Genomic DNA, 22,918 nt, shown 5'->3' on the forward strand with positions numbered 1-22,918 from the left:
GATTTTTAAAAGCGCTTAGTTTACCTGACGAAAGAATCGTCGTTTTACCGCTGACGAATTCCGGATATTAAAACTGTATTTCGAATATTTACTAAAAATGGAAGAATGGGGGTCAAGGTCTCGGAAGAGGACGTTTGTATGATATGTGTTTGGTGTCAGAACTAAGGAAAACATAACGGAGACGGGCTAGGCTACTATTTTTACTGGTGCGGCGCGAAAAAAATTTCTGTTTAAAGTTCTAGTTGATCGTATCTGAAAAATATAGCAATGCAACCAAAGTTAGCTCAGGAGAAAACAATTTCGCATATAATATCTGAAATATAGTTTTTGCACTATTCTGCTTTTTCCCTTGCAAAATCAACATAGTGAGGAATTCAACGACCGTGATGGTAACAGCATCGTTACATGCATGGTGAAAACGCATGAATAGCATATTATTTCCATTCATCAAACAAAGGAATGCGTAAGTGACAAATAAAATTTCATAGTACATGTGCTATTATATTCATTGCAAATCGTGTTCTGCAATCAAATCGTTAATTAGCTACATTTCGGAGACTATTCGAGACAATTGGCATTTGTCGTAGGAAATATTGCTCGTGTATGGCTACAACAATTTAAGAGCATATTGTATTTCACTATCAAAAAGGGAAAAATGCTGGTAAATTTTCATTTTAACTTTGGATTATTATGTGTATTGAACTTCATACTCTTAGGATGTAGCAATGCACTGAATTCTTTCGCGGAAATTAAGAAAAGAGACAAATATAGTGCAATTACAGTTTCGGGGGTTGGTTTGATAAGAGTGTATATAAGGAATCCCCTTATCAAATCCCTGGACTGATGCTAAAGAAAAGAAAATGAGATAAGAGGGAAAAATACGTTAGAGAGAACGATTGAATTGAAAGGTTTTGTAAACAAAAATGGACAGCTAGACCTAAAACCTTTTTCATACAAATGGCATAGAGTTAAAACTTTTGAAGAGCTGGAGAATAAGAGAGTATATTTCAAATACTCTAAAAAACAATCATTGATTTATTTTCCTGGTTGATTCTCGAATCAATATAATTCAGGAGTGCCACAAGAACATTGTTGCTACGTGTAAATTAATTTAAACTTAATTTGAATCCTGGGATTGGTGTCTAAGTTATTGCTTGATATATTAATTTAATTGCGCTTGTGAGAGAGAATCAAATAATGTGATTTCCAATAGAACTCTGCCCTCTATTTACCTAGGTAGAGGTTCTTTGACTGCTGAATGACATTATGGTGGTTTGGATAAATCTTTTCGGAAATCATTCCTTCAGTTATTGAGTGCAGACGTAAGTTTCTCTCATACGATAGCGTGTTTCATGTTTCAGTAAATGCCGTGAAAAACATTGTGTGCGGATTGTATCAAATATTTCAATGAAGTTAATCACACGCATGCAAGAATACATGAATACTGACTGTGTTGCAGGTCGCGGTTCTCGAGGGCTTTCATGAAATTCACAGTTCACACCGGCGGGAGACAGGCTGCTGTGGGGAATAAAGCCGAGCTCAACCATGAAAATGATGCACAGCGAACAAGTGTATTAATTCAGATAGAAAACTCTTAAATGTATCCGAGAAAGTTGTTCACCGTGATAGTGGGCCAGGAAATGGATGACTGTCGCTATTCACCATAACATTTTTTACATATACTCTATCTCTGTATCCATGCAATTTCCCGCCAGGGGGAGGGGAGGGCACCAGCCAAAAACACTCAGAATTATAAGCCTATACATATGTACACATGGAAACATGTTAGCTTATTCATGTACAACTCTCGTACACATGCAATTATTTTTGCACTTGGCCACTCATCAAATTCTAATATTCAAGTTAATTCAATGCTCTCGGGTTCTTGGCTTCGATTTTATGTTTTCATTTCGGGCGAGTAAGGAACGAGTGCTCGAATCTGCCTTTTTACGAAGATTCTCTCTCTCTTTTTTTATCCCGGTGGTGGTCGACTCTTCCAATGCAATTTGCTGCCGCAATAACTCCCTTGGTGTCGCAAGAAAACTCAGGTGCCCTGCGCCCTTCTGTAGAAGCCTTTAAGCCTGGCCTTCTCTCGTCGAGAATCAATAGGCTCCTAGCCTGAATCCATCCTTCAGCTCTCCCGTGGCGCTTTCTCGCCATTCTTGTAAACATTTTCAACAAAACAAGCGGGTTTTCTCTGGACCTTATTTTTGATTAATATTTCCTCGCATGGATCCCAAAGAATTGCCGCGTATTCCCAATGTGGCCGAAGTAGTAACTCCTCTCCATTAGCTTTTCCTTACATTTTCACACAACCCGTCTAATAAAACCAAGTTTTTTAAGACTAACACACCTTATATTGTAATATGTGTACAAAATGAAAAGTTTAATACAAAATATAGCACCCAAGTATTCAGGTAGATATACTATATAATACTTAGTCCCATCTATTTTATACTTTATTTTTTGCTTATCGTTTATTTTATTCCAAAATATCCAGTGTTTTAGTTTTTCTGATTTTAATTTTGACCCTCATCCTTCAAAGCACACCAATATCCGATTTAAATCGTTAGCGTGCTTTTCTTGATTTCTCTGCAAATCATCGTGCCATCTGCAATCAATCTAAGATTTCTGGTAGCTTGGGTCGTAAATGTATAAGGAGAACAATTGGGGACCCTCTAACACATCTCTGCGGCACTCTTGAAGTCACATCTGCCTCGAATGAACTTCACACATCCTATACTAATTTTTATTTGCGATAGAATTAGTATCTGTAAAGCAGTTAGTAACTTTTTAGCTAAAAATACATATAATATCTTAGTTTGTATCAATTTCTCGTTTTGTTGCATTCTAATATGCGTGGAATAAACTTCCTTATCACAACTAGCATAATATTGCAAACTTTTTCAAAGAATATATCAGCGCAGTGAGTTTCCAACTTGAATTTCGAATTGTTAGTAATCTTAACTTCTCCCGAAAGTAATAAAGTTGTTTTCTATTGAATAGATATGCGTTACACTTTACCTTGGTCGGACTCTATGAGCAATTGGTGTTTTGATTTTGCAGTTCGCTGAGTGATTCGCAATCGTGTGGGAATAAAGGAATACTCTACTTCCTTCTCGGCCATGGTTGATGCCGAGTGATATTTTTACCCGGCTATGGTTTCGCATCCATTTTCCACTCGTCACTCAGATATCGCCCAATTTTCGTTTGGCTCCTTACGTTCGTAGTGCGAGTGAATAATACCGTCTCCCGTTCCCCTCTTGAAACCACCAACACAAATAAGATGTAGTATGTGCATAGCGTTTTGCGTATTTCATAGCCTCTCATTGGAATCGACCAACGCTTTCCTTCTAAAGTGTGGTGATATTCCCCTCGTCAATTTCTTTGCTCACTGCGTCTAGTGGCCGCAATGCGTTCAAAGTCGCCCTCTGTAGTGCCCTCTGCACTTGATTTCTGTTTGTAATCTCGAGAGGAACAAGCGTGGGCAATTTTACTCTCGTCTACTCAAATGGAATGTTGTTGGCGGCCCTGGAACTGGAAAAAGATGAATGATTTGTCGTATAATCGTCGCGTTTTTCCACAGAGACGAATTGTTAATTTAAAAGCTCGCAATTTAAGAGGTCCTCTCGAATATATACGTTTCTATATTAGAAACTAGGTGGGCTTATGGACGAAATGCAATTTCAGCTTTCCACATTTTATCTTTCTGCAACCCATAAGCTCACCAGTACTCCTGCGACCTCTTAATAACTCCTTAAATATTTGATCACAAATCAATAAAACGCTGCGATTTCATTTTGACTGGATGCATCACACGCGCGCACTAGCAGTAGTCGCGGATGTTTTTCCTTTTTTAAGAAACATGAGTTTATAACGACCTCGGGAGTTAAAAGCACGGAACTTCACGTGCCCGGGGCTCCATGCATGTTTGGTATGACTCCAAATGACTGATTTCAATCCCCTTCTCCCATTGAAAAATTAACCCCAAAAGGTGGAGGCCTCAATGAAGGGACGAGAGCAAAATGAATAGAACAACTTTTGGGTGATCCTAAGTTTGCCTTCCAACTAAGTTTCTGACGACGGCAAATAAGCGGGATGGCGGAGCGCGCGGCTGCGGAGACAAGCCCTCCGGGTCCAAGTGCTTTGGTTTAGTGCTCATCTGGAAAAATAAGTGAAAAAGAAGTACATGTAGTTTCTCCACGAAATCTAGAGGGTCTAAACCTTTGAGTGGAATTGCAGTTTTCCTTGTAAATTCACAAATTTTCCGACTGCGGATAAATGGACTGGAGCAGATAGCCGTGAAACCGAATGCTCACCTAATTCCTCCGGCGGGGTGGGTGGGGGGAGGTGGTGCGGTTAAGAGAGATAGGGGAACGGGAAGGCGGGGTGTTGGACGACCCATAGGTGGCGGGCGGGATCGGGAGGGGGACGGCCAGGGGGGTGGGTGGGATCGAGAAGGCTGCGGGCGGGAGAGGTGGGCGAGCGGGGAAAGGGGGTTGAGTGAGGCCGGCGCAGAATGAGCATTAAAAATATATACGGTTGATACAAAAAAAGGGTTTCCTCATGAATTAGTTAGTACCTCCTGCGGAAGCCGTTCCGCACACTCTCTTCCCCTTCCCTCTTCCCTGCACCACAATCCCCGTATCCCAGGAGCTACTTAGGAGTTATTTATTCGACTTTCTTGGACTCTTCCTTGCTGTACCTCAGCTGAAACATTGCATTTATTTGATAGAAGAACGTCATAACTCGTGGACTATTTTCATCACATTTATGCATTTTAATCGCGCTAATTCACTTAATTTTATCAGACACTTTGATATCAATGTGTATGATGCGGGAAAACGTCAAAGATATTTTTTTCTCGAAATAAGATACGAGTATTTTCATTGCCATGTACTGCAATATGTTCACGAGTGCAGTTAACTCAAAGAGTGGTCATAATATTTTGTTTTACATTGTTTACTGTGCAAAACGTTAATTTTATGCAACACTGTAGGTCGAATGCGTGATGTATATGTGGTATAAGCTTCATTAATTTGACTCCAGGTTAGCGTCAGTGGGTTGTAAGTTGAAACGTTTCCAGTTCGCCCATGGCAACGATAGAGATAATTCGCGTCGATCAATAGGATACATTCAAATTGTCCTTCTGCCTGAGAAAATCATTATTTGAGTCCTGAGTAATTCTTCAGAAGACTTAAAGGGGGTGTTTTCCCCATTTAGCACAGCAAGAGGGTGAAATTAATTTCTGGTGGCGCTGGAGCTGCAGTCACCGTTCTTAGTGACTTAAGCTTTCTCACCACTGCTGTCATTTTGAGAGAATATACTGGAAGGGCATTAAGGGTACCCGTAGAAATTATACAAATATCTTCGGGTGGCACATGCGTTGGTCACAGAAGCGCATGAGACGAGTTTGTGCGCGGCGGGTCCCAAGATTCCTCGCACCCGGACAACAGGGCCTCCTCGCTCATGGCTGCTCGCAGTTGAAGTTGATGTGAAAGAAAAATGATGAGATTCCTTTGAAGGTATCACTGCGGATGAAACGCGGCTACATTATTTATTTTGATTCTGAGAGCAAGCAGCAAAGCTCTCTGTGGAAATATCCGATACCACCAGCACCAAAATTAAACTCAAAATGGTGAAGATTTCTACTGAAAAAGTTATGGTCATGTCATTTTTAGATATCATATCGATGTTCATGGAATTATGATATCGTATCAGCGTACCCAACTGTATATGGAGCATAAATATAGGGATATACAGAAAATTCTCCGAAACCACATCAGTATTAAAATGCCAGATTTCAATTCAAAGCAAATTTTTTTATCTGAGTATCTCGCGAAAATCGATGTGAAGTGTTTTCCTCATCTTCTCATAGTCCAGATCTAGAACCCCGTGATTTTTTTGGACCGACAGAGTTAAAAAATACCGCGGAAAACGTTTTTTTAATCATCAAAAACAGTGGTAAAGGCTGCAAGAGCAAGTTAGAGGACCTATCAAAAAAATGTCTTCCGTGAATTTTTTCTCGGAAAGATTAGACGAAAAGTTGGAAGAAATACATATTATTCAGTGATCAATAATGAAAATTATAACAGCTTTTATTCTTCCAAAATGGTGGTTTCCTCAAACTCCAAATGGCTCTTAAATATTAAAAACGTGACTTTTGCTAGTCCACTTTTAAAATAACGTTAAACTTAACTGATGTAGAGATTTTATTACTCATATAAATCAATATTGCTCAAAATAAACCATTGGGGTTTGAGGGATCTTTGACAACATCAAATATCATCTTATTTTCAGATTGTAAGCATAGTGGTAACCTTTTTCGTCGATTCATGATTTTCAGTTGCTGGCATATAATAGTGCTTGAGGACACAACGGAAGACTTCATGCAGCTTGTTCTCCGTCGACCAATCACAAAATCGTTTCATCGCGACACAAGGTGTAAGGGGAGCATAGCTACGTATTGCCTTTAACCGCTTCAGTTTCACTTGCTTTGCTTGGCATTTTGAGCTCCTTGTCTACATTTCCAAGAGCCAATTCAAGAGAGATTGCCTGATGAAGATTGAAGTACATTGTGATTATATTTATAAGGTAATGATGCCTATATGTTTGAACCTTAGTCTTTATGTGAGATGAGGTGAGAATTGAATATTTTTAATACTTAAAAGTGGTTATTAGCGTGCATCGTCCTTAGCCGAGGTCCAGCGAAGGATTTCTCTCGGAAGGAGATATGGAATCACAATTGTACATATATGATTTTGCGATTATGGAATTGAAGTTTTTATTATTATAAGTTTTAAATTGGGTGCACCTGCTGTGTAACTTTAGACAGGCGAGTGTTGGAGACATTGCCTACTCTCAGCGAAAGCAGCCCACGGTCATCATCCGATCCACCAGGATTGGTGGCATGTGCCCTCTGGAACGCACCTATATGCCCCTGAATAACCCGCTACTTTCTAAGTCAGGTGCACTATGTGTTTCGGGTATAATTTAATTGCGATTATTTTCATAAGTTATCGAGGCTGAATTGAAGAGATAAAATCTTTAGGATATGATATAAAATGGAGGCCGTTCCTCATTGATAAAACTTCCCCAAAAGTTTTTTATTTGTTGTAGCCATGCGATGGACAAACGTTTTCACGAATTAAAGTTTTCGGTGGCCAGCTTATTCTTCCATTTAATTGTTAATTGTTTCGCACCGTAAGCACAGACGCTGTATCACTGACTGCAAAGTTATCCTTAGACACCAAGGGCGCCGCAATGCGGACGAATGAAAAACGCGCCGATCCTATCGCTACCCTCGCTGTTTCTGTCTCTTACGGGGCCAACCCACCTCTCAGATGATAGGTAGACGTCACTTATTATGGTCTACATGATGCAAATCAGCTCCCATCTGACTATTTACCCACTCATTGCTACTCACAAGGTGGTGGGCCGTCCGCATTGCGAAGAGGCAGTTGATAGCGGTGAAGATCCCGCCAATTGGAATGAAATTTACGTGGCGCATCGCTTGTGGCCGATCAGAGACTTGGAGAGCTAAGGAATGGTGTTTGCGAACAATTAAGAGAACACGAACACAGTGATTTAAGGAAATGGCATGGAATTCTATTTTCCTTGTACACTCTGAGATAATTCCTCGACCGATAAAAGGTTAACCCATTCAGTATTCGCACTTTTGCGTTAGTAAAGAGGAATTTCAGGAGCATAAAGAAGAACAAGTATAACTAGCTTTGCATTGTTTGTTTGTTTATTATTCTTCTCGATTGACATTTTTTCGCAGCACCTATGAAGGGTGGAACCCACGCGATGTGTAATCGTAATTTTGAAGACTTAATCTTTGGAATGGTTTTAAAAACTCCTGAATTAGTGGCTACACATCACTTTATTTAATTATTTTGATAAAAACTATTTAAAAATACATCCTAAGGAGAAAATCCAAATGGAATAACCTGGATATCGATAAACTCTATTTTAAATGCCATCTAGAGTAAAATATTCCAGGGGAGAACTGTGGTGGGATGATTGACACGAGCTCCACGATTGGAAATGCGGAGGTGGACATTATTAAACCAAACAGTGTCGCATTTAGGGTGAAGAGCATCCCACCGTGCAATGAAAGAATCATGTCGGTGAACATGGCGACAAAGCCAACAACTTTAGAGGTAAAGGTTTTCCTGCCAACAACGGAGCCGTGTGACGGTATTTCGGAAGTAGTAAAAAATATGAAGAGTGAAGAAAATATTATTATAATTGGAGACTCGCTTTAGAATAAGCGAAGACGGAAAATAATTAGCAATATATGGTTTTAGAAAGCGGACTGAAAGAGGTATTGAAAAGTTGGTGCAATGAAATGGGTTAAAAAAATTGGCAAGGATAAATCGTAGAGCTGCTTAATTTTAATCCTAGGTTGGTAATACACGGTGATGGTTACACTTCACTTAACATTTGCGTATCAAATCTCATGTTCCCGTTGTTGTACGTTCTAACTTCATAACAATAATAATATGATTTAGGATGTACAGTTATATATTTACCAACATTTAGCACTATTTTATTTCCATCTTTGAACTCCATATTCGAGTCCGCCAAAAAACCCGACATATACACTACATCTGAATTCATTTGTAAATACAGCCTCAGAAAAAATTGTTTTACCGGCGAAAACGAGTTTTATTACATGTATGAGGATAAAGGCCGTAGTGCCCGCCTTAAAAATACATTATATACAAAAATAAATGTATATATATATATATAGTGGTATACTTTACAATTATATATATATATATATATGGATATGTATATATATATATATGTATATGTATATATATATATATATATATGTATATATATATATATATATATATATATACATATATATATATATATATACATATATATATATATATATATATATATATATATATATATATATATATATATATATATGGTATACGGTGCTTAAATCCGGACAAAGTAAACTTTTGTTTTAAAGCAAGTTTATTTAAAAATATACAAATGAAATGAAAATCCTTTACATTCAAGAAGTGGTATCTGTGAAGAGAAGCATTACTCAATGTAACCCTCTTCAGCTGCAATGACCGCCTCCAAACTTGACCTGAACTTGTCCGAAAGCGGTGCGTAGAGATCCGACATTAGGGTGCCTCATCTTATTGGTAACTCTTTAGTCTACGCTGCAAGTATACATAATAGTCGAGGGGGTTCAAGTCCGGGCTATTCGGGGGCCAGAACTCCTTTGACCAGAACGTGCCAATGTTATCTAAGGGCCAGTTTTGGACTAAATGACTCTTATGAGCTGGTGCACCGTTCTCCCGTTGAAAGACATATTGTCTCCCCGAGGCCACAGTTACCATCCACGGTTTTACGACATTCTTCAAAATTTGCCCACAGGCTACTTTTGTGATAGTTTCTTCCTTTTCAAAGAAATGTGGTGGTATGACTTCACACTCACTGGACACAACACCCAGGACGTGAACACTAGTCGAAAATCTTTTTCGAGCAACAATTGGGACGTCGTCGGGGTCGCGGGCGAACCAGCGATAATTTCTCCGGTTGATCTGCGTATCAACGATGAAACTTTCTTCATCAGAAAAGAATCTGATTCACCTCGTAGCTCCATTTATTAGAGAACACAATAGCAGGTTGCAGCGGGCAATCCGCTTTGTTCTGGCAGCCTCAGACAGCAAGTGTCGCCCTTGCATTGTATACGACTTGTATCGTAGGTCCTCTTCTGCCATCCGACGCATTGTTCGCTCGCTAACATTCATTTATGAAGCCAATGTCCTCAGCGATCGCCCCGGGTCTTCCGAAATCAGCGCCTGAGCTTTCTCGACGACTGCCGCAGTTCGTGACACGCGTTCCCTCGAATGTGGTTCCCGCGCCGTGTTAGCGAAACCTTCCCCAGACTTCTCCGAAGCCTTGGGAACTTAGTCACTTAGCCACAATATCGTATACTTAACTACCTTAGCCACAATATCGTAAATAGTTGATCTGGGGTACCAGAAGAATTGAACTATTTTGAAATATAACGCCTAGCGCGAACACTTTTGATAATAGCGGCTCTTCGATGGTACTCCGCACTTGTACGTAACATCTGGACCATTTGGAGGTGATGACTGTTTACTAGATGCCTATAGCTTTCAAGAACCCCAATGGTGTCCTCCAGTGGAACAACGATATGGCAGGAAATTGAAATTTGTCCGGATTTAAGCGTCGCACCCTGTATACAAGCGTACACTATTTTTTCTTGACGTGACTACATCGCAGCGCGCAGGCTCGCTGGTGGAGGATTTGAACTTTACCATGCGCCAAGCGCCGATCCCCTGCGAGCGTTTGTACAGGCTAGATCGGGTCTTTTGTGAATCCCTGTCGAGTGATTCGGCTCAAAATGCAGCGAACGATTGAACATCGGTGCACCATCAAATATTGTGTTAGACCGAGGAAATCGGGTACGAAGATATTGGACATGATTAACCAAGTACTCAAGAATGAAATAATGTCACAAACTGCAGTTTTTAAGCGACAAAAGCTCTTCACAGATGGCCGAGAGTGTGTGGAGGACAAGGCCCGCGCTGGACGGCCGTCGAAGTCAAGAACCGACGACAAAGTGTGCGTTTAGTGCTGATTTCAGACCGTCAGTTAAGTTTCCGCATGATTGCAGATAGTGTTAGCATTGATACAGGATGACAGTGCACACACCCTTATCACTGAAAATTTAGCGGTACGAACGATCTGTGCTTAACTCGTCTCGAAAGTCTTGATGGCTAAACAAGAGCAAAGTCGAGTGCCTGCTCGCGAGAACCTTCTGCAACGACATCGCGACGAGTCCCCAACGCCCTTACAGTCCCTACTTGGTACCAAAAGGCTATTTTATTTTCCGAAAAGTGAATTCCACCCTTAAGGACACCACCATGCTAAGTGAAGCCCTCAAAGAACCTTGTACGCATAACCTTAACGATCTTATGGAATCCGCCTACCTGAGAGCCTTCGAGTCGCGGAGAAGTCGCAAGGGCCAAAGTGTGTCGATGCTCAAGGGATGTACTGATTGAAGAATTTTGGGAATCGTAGCAGCATATACTTAAATGGATCTATTTTAACGAAATATTTGCCCGATACTTTTGATACAAACCTTATAGAGGCTCTTGCTTTAATCTGAAGTGCTCAGCTGAAGTGAAGCACGGAAATGAAGTGGAAGGTTTGATGGAAATGACCAATGGAAGGCCTTTTCGGGCCCTCTTATTCAAGCTGCCTGACAATTAAGTGTTGAACTTTCAGTTACCGAGTTATTAAAGTAATTCAACTCGCAGTAGTTATTGTATTACAGCGTATGAGTTACTGTGATCAGATTTTGCACCGTGTCCTTAAAATTTGTAACATTTTCTTTCGGTTATTGAAAATCCTAAGTCAATTTTGGAATTCTGGTTTTTCTGGAACATTCCCCACTTGGAATCATTTAAAGGAACACATTGACTCATCTGCAGACTCTCCCTGATCATGTCCCTAGTGAATTAGCGAAAGAAAAGACAAATGAAGCTATAGGGTATGCGGAGGGTGGAGGGGAAGGGCACTCGGGGCAGTGGGCGGATCGGGATTCAGGGTAAGGGGAGCGGAAGGAGTGGTGGCAGGGTGGGGCGACGGTGTAAATAAGGCAATCCTGGAGACGCCGCTTCTTCTTTCGGGAGTCGACCGTGAATGCCATGGGGGTAGAAGGGGGAACACGGGGCCGTGGGCAGCTCGGGGTGAGAGCTCTCCGCCGGAAATGGCAACGCTTGCTTCCCATCTTTATTTGCGCACCTGTCTGCTCTCAGGTTTCATGAACGCCAATAGTATACTCGGGCTCAAATTGATCGAATTTATCTCTCGAAATTGATGACAGTAGTGCGGATATGTCTTGCGTTTGCGTTAAAATTCTGGCGATTTCTTTTTCATGTGCACGCATGCCTTCCTGCATGTGAGTAAATTTGAAGAACAGACGCGGAGGCGATTGGTGAAGCAGACCAGATGAGGCTCGAGTCCTTTGAAAGACGATGTTGGAAGGGTATTCCGAAGAGCCGGCGCTCACATGAAGTGAGGGACCAGGCGGGCGAATGGAGGAAGGAGAGGCGATGTGGAGCACGACGAGGGAAGAAAGAAGATGGATTGCTTACGTGCGCAACGGGAGACCGGCTATCGCCGAGAGCCCTTTCCATCTTAGGATTAGGCGAGTCTTCTGCTTGTTTATTCTCGTCGATTGAGTGGAAGAGGAAGTCCTTTCCAGCCCTCTTCTTATTTGCTCCCCCTCGCACTTTCCCTCGATCCTCCTCCTTCCCTACTGTTTTCTCTCCTATTCAGTTCTCGAAGCATCTATTGCCTCCATCTCCCTTCTCCATCGTCCGTTTGCATTGCGTATGGTATTTTACTCTTCTTATCATTTTGTATCCTTCATTGTAATTAAGCATATATATTTGTCTGACATTTAGAAGCTCCATTTCTTGTCTAAATTCGAGGATTACTTTTTCGCTGACATTCCCTTCCAGGGATATATTAGATTCCATTATTTTGTACTTTCCAACTAACATTAAATCACAACTCTTACAAGTATATTTTTCATTTCTACGATGGCACTTATTTTCCATTTCCTTCGTTTCCTTAAGATCCTCTTTTAGTTTCACAGTTGTCTTCGAAGAGCTTTACTCTCCTGTATTTGCAATACATTCCAAGTCTTTCCTGCTATTTGAGTTTATTCATCCCCTCGAAAATATAAAACCCCTCTCAGAAGATTCTACCACGTTCAATGAATTCTCCGCTTTCCTTATTGTTTAACGATAGTCCTATTTAGAGTGTCCCTTCTCTCAATTTGGATTGAAATTGATTTTACAAGTGCTTTTAGATCATGTATGCTAACTTTTGGCTGAATTAATGGCCAAATAATAATACCCCACTGCTCTCCCGAATTTACTTTCTTATCTTAATATGATTTTCCTTTTCTTCCCCTTCGCTGTCCTCTTTCGCGAAACTATTTTGAGTGGATATCTGCTCTCATTATATGTTTTCGATGCATTCCTTTACATTCAATTCCTTTTATTATTATTTAATATCATCATTTTTTACATTATCCTCATCAGATTTGCACCTCTGATGCTATATCCTTTCCCTTTAATTTCTGTCGTATTGTCTATTCACAAAATTCTGGATCTTTCAATGTGACCCAAATGTTTTCGTGAATTACTGAAAACAGCTTTCAAGTATATATCTTTGATATGGTTTTCTTTCAGCGTTTTCGTGTTTCATCTTAATTTTCATAGCCTTGGAACCTGCCGGAATTTTTGGAACCCGTGTCTGAGCAGCATTGCTTCCTTTGAGTAACCTCCCTTGGTTTGTCGCAGTGGGGCTCGATTTGATATCCAATCCTAATTTCTTTCACCCTTTACGCAACGCCTCATTCTTTTTTGTCCAATGATATGCGTCACCTTTGCTTGAATCCAAAACTGATGTGGGTAATCTATGTCAACTGCGCTAGAGCTTTAAAGTGGATTGTGGCGTATGAAACGTAGCTCCTTTGGGCAGAGGATTCTATTGAGAAATGAACACAAAATACATATACTTGTATGATATGCAATAAACAATTACTCTGAAAACTGGACATGCCAACCTAAAGAAAAATAAATGATTAACTCGATAAGCAACGAGGATACTTCACTTTCGCGGGATCGTCGTCACCATCAAGAGGTTTTCCGCCGCAGCATGACTTGCTTTCACGGCCTGTTGAGAGCCAGTTTCAATGATTTTTGGCGGCGATAGAAACTGCGTTACCCTGGGAAGCTTGAAGGAGAGATAGACTTTTCGTATCGCTTGCATCGCGTAAATAACAATAAATCATGTCCGTAAAGAATACAAATGTTTTCACCCCTGGTTTCTTTAGACCATTCTACTGCGAAGATGGTCCACTATAGTAACTTTAATTCAAGACAAAAATGCACTGCATTGCGCAATAAGTGCACTAGAAAAGAGTCGAACCCGTAGCTTCTCAATCGACCACATTGCATGCAACGGTCCAGAGTAGAACTGCGGCTAGTCTTCTAGATGCAGGGTGAGGGGAGTTCCACCCCTTCCCTCTTCCCCCACCCCTTTGCAGATTGCGCATCGCGCGTCTCGCTGCGTTCAAGCGTGTTTGCATTGGTATTCGCGATCTTCATTTTCCCCCCTTTCCTCCAGTCGACCGACATTCCTCCCGCTCGTCTTCCGACTCCGAAACTCGGTCACTTTCTCCACCAATCCCCACCTGGCCACAGTCATCTGAGCTACTGCCATCACCATTCTCGCTCCTCTCCCTTGCATGCTCGGCATACGCGGGCCATTATATCCGCCCCCTCTCCCCCTTGTCTCCGTGTCCCATCGCATTTCCTCGCTGCTGCCGCTGAGGAATACGCTTTGGGAACGTTTGAAGAGTGGCTTAGCGGAAAACGCTAATTCCAATTCCATTCTGCGAGGGAGGCGATAAAATGGCATGCTCCTTCGCCTATGTGAACTCGATGTGTGCATTCAGCTATATTATCTGCTGATTTCTCAAGTCCCAGTTTCCCTATTTCAATATTGCTCCCTCCCTCGGGTGATAAAATGGAATGATTTTGCATTAGAGCCTGAATATAGCCACACGCGTCAGAAGTGCCTGCCTCGGTTCCCATCGCATTCTTCCTTGAGGCTGATGGGATTAAAAAACCGCAGTGAAGGCTGCAATTGTGGCCGACAAAAATTTCGAGGAATAATTGAATGCAGCGCGATTAAAGAGTGGATTGCATTTCCTTATCATGCTGTTCATTCCGGGAAATCTCAATCATTATGAAATCACTGACTTGGGGACGAAGTTTTTTAAGAAAATCATATTTATTTTCCGGATTTATATATAGCTTCTATGTTTCGTCAAATTGTTAAAAAATGGAATTGCAATCCGTATAAAATTTGTATTTATTAAAATTATAATATTTGATTTCGATTAATGCTTACATGAATTACTTATGTTAATGTACAAATGTACATTTTAGCAAGCAAATGTTTGTGAATGAAAAATGTTGTTTATATAAAAAAATTCATCTTGGTTTAAAATGAGATTCATTTAAGTTGTGGAAATCCATTTTCTATCAACGGAGAGACCTTTATTTTAGCTGGAGCATCTCCGTCCAGTGGCTTCGTATTCTTTCCTATGTATCTTAAGTAATTGTTGGAGTATACCTGTATACTATGCGGTCAGCTCAATTTATCGTTTTACAGAATAAGTGACCCAGGTCATTGGCAATTTTGTCACGAAAAAAACGTTAAGGTTCAATAAATCTTTTTGCGTTTAATTAATTTTTAAGAAAATGTTTAAAAATTGGTTTTAAAGAGCATCATCGTATAGTAATCATTGAATAAATGAGAAATTTGCGCGGTTAATTTTGAATTTACCTAAAAAATAAATTTACAATTTTTTCCCCAAATTAATTATTTTACTAACGAGATTGAAACATTACGTTTACTCATCTACTGCGTTTCAAAGTTTCCCCGCCTGATTCCATTATTCGCGATAAAATGGATTAAATGACGGCTGGATGATGCTTATGGAGGAGGTGGTATTGGAAATAATGTAGTCCTTTAATGCGTCCCTGTCGTATACATCTATTCCAAGCTCGATTTATAAGATGTTTGCACGGTGTATGTCAAGGAATTGACCACTCATCAAAGAGGACTTAAGACCATTTCTTGAACAGGAGCCCTACAACATTTAGCAATTAGCTCTAAGATACAACTGTTTTTTTTTTCGAAATGAATTTCTGCTTCCGGCCGCTTATAAGGAATAATAGGAAGAAGTTTGAAATCGCTAACCCTACTTGTTTGGTGGTTATGCTACTCCTATCGACGTTTACACTTGAAGACAAACACACCTGCCTTAGTGTGAGAATTGGACACATTTCGTGACAGTGACAGCAATGTTTAGTCCACTCAATTTTGAAATTTTCTAATAAAGGTTACTTTATGAAAGGAAAATTATCTCCCAAATTCTAGGGATTGCTTCTTTATACAATATGAGTAGAAGCTTCACCTTAAGATGTCACGTCTCCAGCGCTACCAACTTTTGCTATAAATCTATGTACAAGTTGTACATGCCCTGATTCCCTTCCCTCTTTTCATATCCTTCCCTTCTGTCAATCTTCTCTCTTGCGACTACTTTAACCGCCAATTCATTTATAACAAATGGCGTAACCTGATCATCTCATTCTGTCAACCCACGAAGCTTTTGATTGTAAATTGCCAGGCTTTTTTCAACTCTTTCTTACAATGTCAAACATTTGGTTTCATCATGAAATTCAGGGAATCGAACTGTATTGTATTTGAGCTATTGCTGAAAGAGTGAGGAAAAACTGATATCATAAATGTATCTGTTCTACACTTCATCTCTCTGATTTTAGCATGATCTCTCCTACCGTAGTAAAATGGTAGCAATAATACATTTTAAACATCACTGCTCAAGAGACTCACTTCCAATTCGTGCAAGAGCTTCAATCCATAATCTAACCTTCGCTCCATGAGTGATTCCCAGCCTAGCTGCCCTAATATTTTGGATGCACTACTAAATTTATCATAACAACGTTTTACAAATCTAGCCCTAACTCCATCTATGACTACTCTTTATACCCTACCATTCAGAAAGTCTTTAATTTAAACCCTGGATATTTTTATCTATACCATATGCTTATAACTTTGGGAGTAGTTTACTATGAGGAATAATTTAATATCCATCCACAATTTTTCTGATTGTTTTTCTGGTTTTAACCACATACTTATGTAGTAAATTGCGTCCGTATATTTCAGCATAATTTGGTTTTACATTTGGCATTTACAGGAAAACAGCAAATATTTTCAGGCTACATATTCTGTTAAATGTCTATCAGACTTTATTTATTTCAGTCCTAAAATTAACATCCTTGGAGAAGAGTGACGAACAAACTAGGTGCGAATCGATATTCCTAATATTCTGTAAGTTAAGTTTCATTCAATTGTAGGCATGTTATTTCATGGCTGTTGTCGACTGTTCGTCCGATGTATGTGGTGAAAACGCTTATCGATGAGAAGAACGCTGCCCAGCACACATAAATGTACGCGGCCCATATCAGTCATCGATCGTCCTGACGACTCTTCATAATAATATTTCTTGAAAATGCAAATGAGTATTCACAATTCAAAGCAGTCTTCATTAGCAACAACTCCATTACCCATAGTTCTTTGTGTGCGGCTATTTGGGAATTAATAATCTGTCATTTAACAATAATTTCGATGTTTATCATTCAAATGAGGAGATATTGAGGCCTTTGATCGAGATTCAGGCTTCCTTTGGATATTAATCACTCAAAATAAATAAATTGTCTTCGATTAATTGGCATATTTTAATCGTTTTCCGTCCCGATTCATTAATAAAGATATTCGATGGAGAAAAAACGACCAGGTTGAAGCCATGCGTCCCCGATCGGTCGCGCCGAACGAGGCGTCCTTAATGTCCCCGCTCTGTGCTCCTCTCGTCCGCTTGAGTGTGAATATATTTGTGCGCAATTTGGTTCCTTCCTTTATTCAATCCAAGCCACTCTCTATGTTGGTACAAGTGGCCCGAGGGGTAGGGCGAGTTATTTTGGTTCGGGCGGTCACCGGGGCACACTCTCCCCTCCCCCACACATGATGCCGTCCCCCCGCCCGCACACCTGGTACCCTTGCTTGAAAATGGCGACCCCCCGTTTTTTTTTGCCGCTGGCGGCGGGAGGACTCAGCAGCGACACCATCGGGGAGGGGGGGGGGGGCAAAGAAGGAGGGCACAAGATAGGCGGCGGGAATGGATGGCCGAGGGTGCGGGGGCCTCGTCCGGGCGGGCACGGACTGTCCCCCTCGCCGCCGTGCGGGGTGGATGACTGATTGTTCGTCCCCTCCTCTAATCCGCGGCGAATTGCCAGTCCCGCTCTGTATGGATTTTTAAGGAAACCAACTCTCTATGCGATATCCAACCCACCCCTCTCCCGGGTCCTTCCCACCCCCCCCTCCCTTCCCACGTCCATCCCCACCCCCCCTGGGGGTGTCCCGAGGGCGAGCGGCCGCCAACATGGCGTGGAAATGAAGTTGGGAAGGCCCGTTGGCCGCGAGTGGCGACCAACCAACGCCGCTCTTCTATGAGGGCAAGTGAACCTCGGATTCCCATTCCATTGTTTATTCAAATAAGTCCAGGACCTGAAGGCCTTTTTCACTTCAGGAGAAGCAAACAGAGTAGCCAAATACATGGTGGTGCTCTTTTAACGTTCTTGTAGTTAATTAGGCTATAAAGAAGTGTGCATTTTATCATAAAAAAACTTCATACTGAAATGGAAATTTTTTGCTGTAGAATCCATATGTGCAGGTTAAATATAAAAGTTTCAAACTTGAAAACTAATTATTTTATAGTACTAAATCCAAATTTCAATTGTCTATGTGAGATAATAAATACTCCATACATAAATGTACGCCCTATTGCGAGGCATATTTCATGTCGTCATTTCTTTTCCTAATGTATCTCATTAATGGTAATATTCCTGATAATCTGAGAGTGTGCGGATGTATTGCTTGAATTCAAACTCATGGGCCTCCAACTAAGAGCCAAATTCTTTTACTGCTATACTTGAATGTCTTCAAAATGTTATTGCCAAACATAGCAAACGCCGGTTGGAAGACCTTAGTAAGTTTTTGCGAAGACACTTCCTTAAATGTGCCGCCGGATTCCAGCGCCATTAGGCCTTCATAATTTTCATAGTTCACGCTATCTTTGTCGTGTTGCACAAATTTGGTTCGAGATATAATGTTATCCTTTCCGTTTCGCCAGACTACACTAATCATTGTAAAACTTGACTCATAAGAATTTATAGAATTTTCCCAGAAAAGTCCTCGTCAGTGACAAAGAAATAACTGGGGAGGGAATATAGTTTTCCTGAGCTTCTCCTCTCTCTGATAAACACTCTCAATGGGGATAATGATTGCTGAGTGCGTACCCGACGAGACAAGGCATTGCTTTGATATCTGTGGAAGCGCATGAACTCCCTGCAACCTTTTGAATTTACAGCTTCCCCGAGATATTTGTCAGGGATGAGGAGGACGTACAAGTCTGCACTTGCACGTCTTATGGCTATGGAAATACAAGAATGCAATTTAAAGTGTTTTAGCTCTAATATTAAAGTCAAGAGCAATTTATGAGGATTTCCAGCATGTTAAAAATAACGAGAGGAAAAACAGTTTTTATTACATATCCCTGCATTTTCAGATACCGATAGTAATTACATTTTCATTCCTTTGTTAAAACTATTTTTTCACCGAGTGGAATGTTGAAAAAATAAAAGTAAATAATGTGCGATAAAAGGGACAAGTCTGATATTAGCGAACAAGATGAAACAGCAAATGAGAAACTAAAAGTCGCCAGAAGGGATGATGGCAATTGTCACTTGACGAAGACAGCAGTGGAGAGAGAGAGTGGGTTACTACCGACTCCATTACTATTGATGGTACTGATTCGTGTCTTGGCATGGCATATCGTGTTACATCCGCGCACGCGCCAAAGAGAATCACGGGGCTGGACGGGAATGTTCGCCGGGGGGGGGTATGGCAGGGGGGGTACTTGCCTTCGTCTTGGTTGCTGCCGATGAGGATCTCCGTCTGCCCGAAGTCCCCCTCCTTGAGCAGTTCGAGGGGGTGCTTGGGCAGGAAGACGCCGTCGATGGTGGGGGCGCTGGGGAAGCCGAGGATGCCCCAGTAGGAGTTCCACTGCTGGACGGATATCGTCTTAGGCTCCACGGAGCGCATGCACTCCATCAGCTCCGCAACGGCCGCCGCCTCCGCCTCCCCACGCCCGCCCCCGGGGCCCTCCGGCAGCGGCCCACTGGTCGTCGCGTTCTCGCAGCCGCAGTCCTTGATGAGCGAGCGGGCCACGGCGAAGGCGCGCTCGGCCGTCATGTGGCTCCAGGGGGCGTTGACAGTGCCCGACTGCATGATGCCCCGCCGCGCCAGACCCCGCGACACGGGCGAGATGAGGTGGATGCTCACCGAGCCCCCTCCCGCCGACTCCCCGAACAGTGTCAGCGACTCGGGCTCCGCGCCGAACGCCGCCGCGTTGTCCTTCAGCCAGCGGATGGCCAGCGCCTGCGGGCGGAAAAGAGAGGGGGGGCGTTGAGGAGCCGGCCGCAGTTTGTTTGCACCGGACCGCGAGTCGAGTCAGCTCCCTTTATTGTGCACCTTATATGCTCTAAAACTTCCTGGTAACCGGCTTCTTAATGTGAATAGTAGAAAGCTGCATACTGGGTGCGGCAACATGACTTCCTTTTTTCAATGCACATTTGCATTGAAAAAAGGAAGTTATGTTGCCACATTCTGTTGCTAGTTAAGAGCTGGAACTTAAATGATTAGGTCAAATGCTATTGTTTATGTTACAGGGTGTACTCCGAAAGTAATGACATTATTTTTTTAAAGTAATATATTGAAACTATTTGTACAAACACGTGATATTCTTCAAAGTACTGTTCTTGGGCATCTACACATTTTTGCCAGCGACTCTGCAATGAGCGGTACGCGCCCTGAAAGGCATCTCCGGGGACCAATCGCAAGGTCTTCGTCACGGCTGATTGGATCTCTTCTATGGACGAAAAGCGGGTTCCTTTCAGGGCTGCCTTAATCAGAGGAAACAAAGAGACGTCTGCTGGGGTGACGTCAGGACTATAGGGGGGATGGGGCAGCGTTGGCACCTGGTGTTTGGCCAGGTACTCGTGGACTCGTAGCGAGTTACGGCAAGGCTCGTTGTCGTGATGGAGTTGCCACGCAGTGGAGATGATGTCTTTTCTCGTCTTGATTGCACTTTCTTGGAGTCTTTCCTGCACATCCACGTAGTAGGCAGCGTTAACTGTCTATCCTTTAGGGATAAACGCCTTATGGACCACTCCTGTCAACTGTTGAAAAAGACAATGAGCATTGTTTTCACTTTTTGCCTTTATGGGCTTGGGGACTACTCAGTGCGCCACTCGGAGATTTGGCGTTTTGATTTTGGGTCATATTAAAATACCCAGGTTTCATCACCTGTGATGAGGTTGCCCAAATAATAAGGTTCGTTTTCCATACGTTGCAAATGTTCACTTGAAATTTCCGCCCGGTTGGTCTTTTGGTCGTCTGACAAAACCTTGGGCACGAACTTGGCGCACACTTTCCTCCTCGCTAAATCTTCAGTAACAATGCCAAACACAACAGTTGAAGACAAGTTCAGTTCATTGGCAACCATCTTGATACTCAGTCGACGGTCAGAGCCCAACAATTGTTTTTCCGTGTCACGGTCGGCGCGCAGAGGTTTACAATAACTGACGTCCTACCACTTCCACAGCTTGGAGAGCACTGAGACTGGTTTTGTGGAAAACTCAATTGAATTACTTTCGGAAAGCAGCCTGTAAGTCATTGATTCTAGGGAGCCAGTTTACATATGGTATATGTTACATCGTGTTTTATTGTATTTCAATTTTCAGCGTGTTTACCTTAATTTTAAATTTGCCTCAATTCGTCCATTTACTTGAACACTCGTGTATGATATTTTGGAGCCTCGTATTGTTTCTACTGAGATGTAATGTTATTGATTAGAACCGGAGGGATAATGCGTGTGTCAAATTATATTTTCTGGCGTCATTCGTGAATGTCCATGTTGCTCATAATGGTTCTGAAAAGATTCCGTGACGCCGTGAGAAGAAAACGACCGGGTCTCCGGTCAAGCGAGGTGACTGGCTTCTTCATCACGATAACGCACCGGTGCACTCATTGAACCTTGTGCAGCACTTTTTGGGGGACCACAAGATTGCGCAGCTTCGCCAGCCTCCTCCTTTGCAGTCCCGGCATAGCTCACTGCGACTTTTGGATGTTTCCAAAATTGACAATGGCGCTCAAAGGAAAGCGGTTCGAGACGATTCAAAGTAATGCGACAAGCGAGCTGAAGGTCATTCCAAAATTTGCGTTCGATGACTGCTTTAAGATGTGAAAGGGCCGCTTGGAGCGTGTGGTTCAATCAAATGGGCAAAACTACTTCGAAGGATGCCAGGGCCCAGATGGAGAAGATTAGCACCAATGCGGAGATATGAACGCAGGTCGGCTTGTATTCTCTAGTCCTTTTCTAAAGGTTTCTAGTAGTCTGGCATATTTGCCGGTACAATTTCCATGCATACATTCCACTTTTTTTTCTTGGGAACCGCAGCGTCTTTACACTTAATCAGCCTATTGAAATGTAATGGTGACTCATAGGACACACAGAATTATTCTTTGAGGATTCTTTTTACAATACAATTGTGATATTTATGTCTAATTGCGGATTGAGTAAAGTATATTCCGTACCTAGTGGTGTATTCACTCGAATGAATGTATTCATCGCCTCTTCTCGTGGCCTTTGTCTGAAGAGGAATTTAATAGAAATGTTTTTCAGCAAATTGCTTTCGGTAATGGTCATCAAATTAGTTAAAAATTGTCTCTCATGGGTAAAAATGAAAGAAAAACTGCATTTGACCTGATTAATTCCAAGTCCTAGGAGAAGTGGAACGTGAACCGCTCGTGACTATAAAATGTAGGAGGTCAGCCAATTTAGAATCCGTGTTAGGAGCAGGAAAACTTCCAATTCTTGTAGTACCACTTAAAGGATTAATTGAAGGTCGAGGAGGAATTGGAAGAAAGCAGTCTTCCAGGCTAAAAACACATGATCCGGGAAATACTGACCGAATATTTCACCTCTCAGAAAACCGCGAAGCCGTCCCGTTCGCACCGTGATTGCCAATGTTGGAAAGACCCGAGGAGGCACTTGAACAGATCAGGACAGTTCCGTTAACTGCAAGCATATGCATTGGTTTTTCTGTTCTGCCTGCAATCC

At 41.9% G+C, this 22,918-nt stretch overlaps 1 protein-coding gene across 1 annotated transcript in view; it reads right to left on the minus strand.

Moving 5' to 3' along the window:
- Positions 1–22,918, minus strand: part of LOC139694740 (acetylcholinesterase-like) — a 190,207-nt gene that overhangs the window by 157,468 nt on the left and 9,821 nt on the right. The window contains exon 3 of the mRNA XM_071593242.1: positions 19,659–20,175. Within this exon, the coding sequence (XP_071449343.1) occupies positions 19,659–20,175 (517 nt within the window). The remainder of the gene's footprint in view (positions 1–19,658; positions 20,176–22,918) is intronic.

This window comes from Hetaerina americana, unplaced genomic scaffold (assembly GCF_022747635.1).
Source record: "Hetaerina americana unplaced genomic scaffold, ioHetAmer1.1.p SCAF_54, whole genome shotgun sequence".
NCBI classification, from domain to species: domain Eukaryota; kingdom Metazoa; phylum Arthropoda; class Insecta; order Odonata; family Calopterygidae; genus Hetaerina; species Hetaerina americana.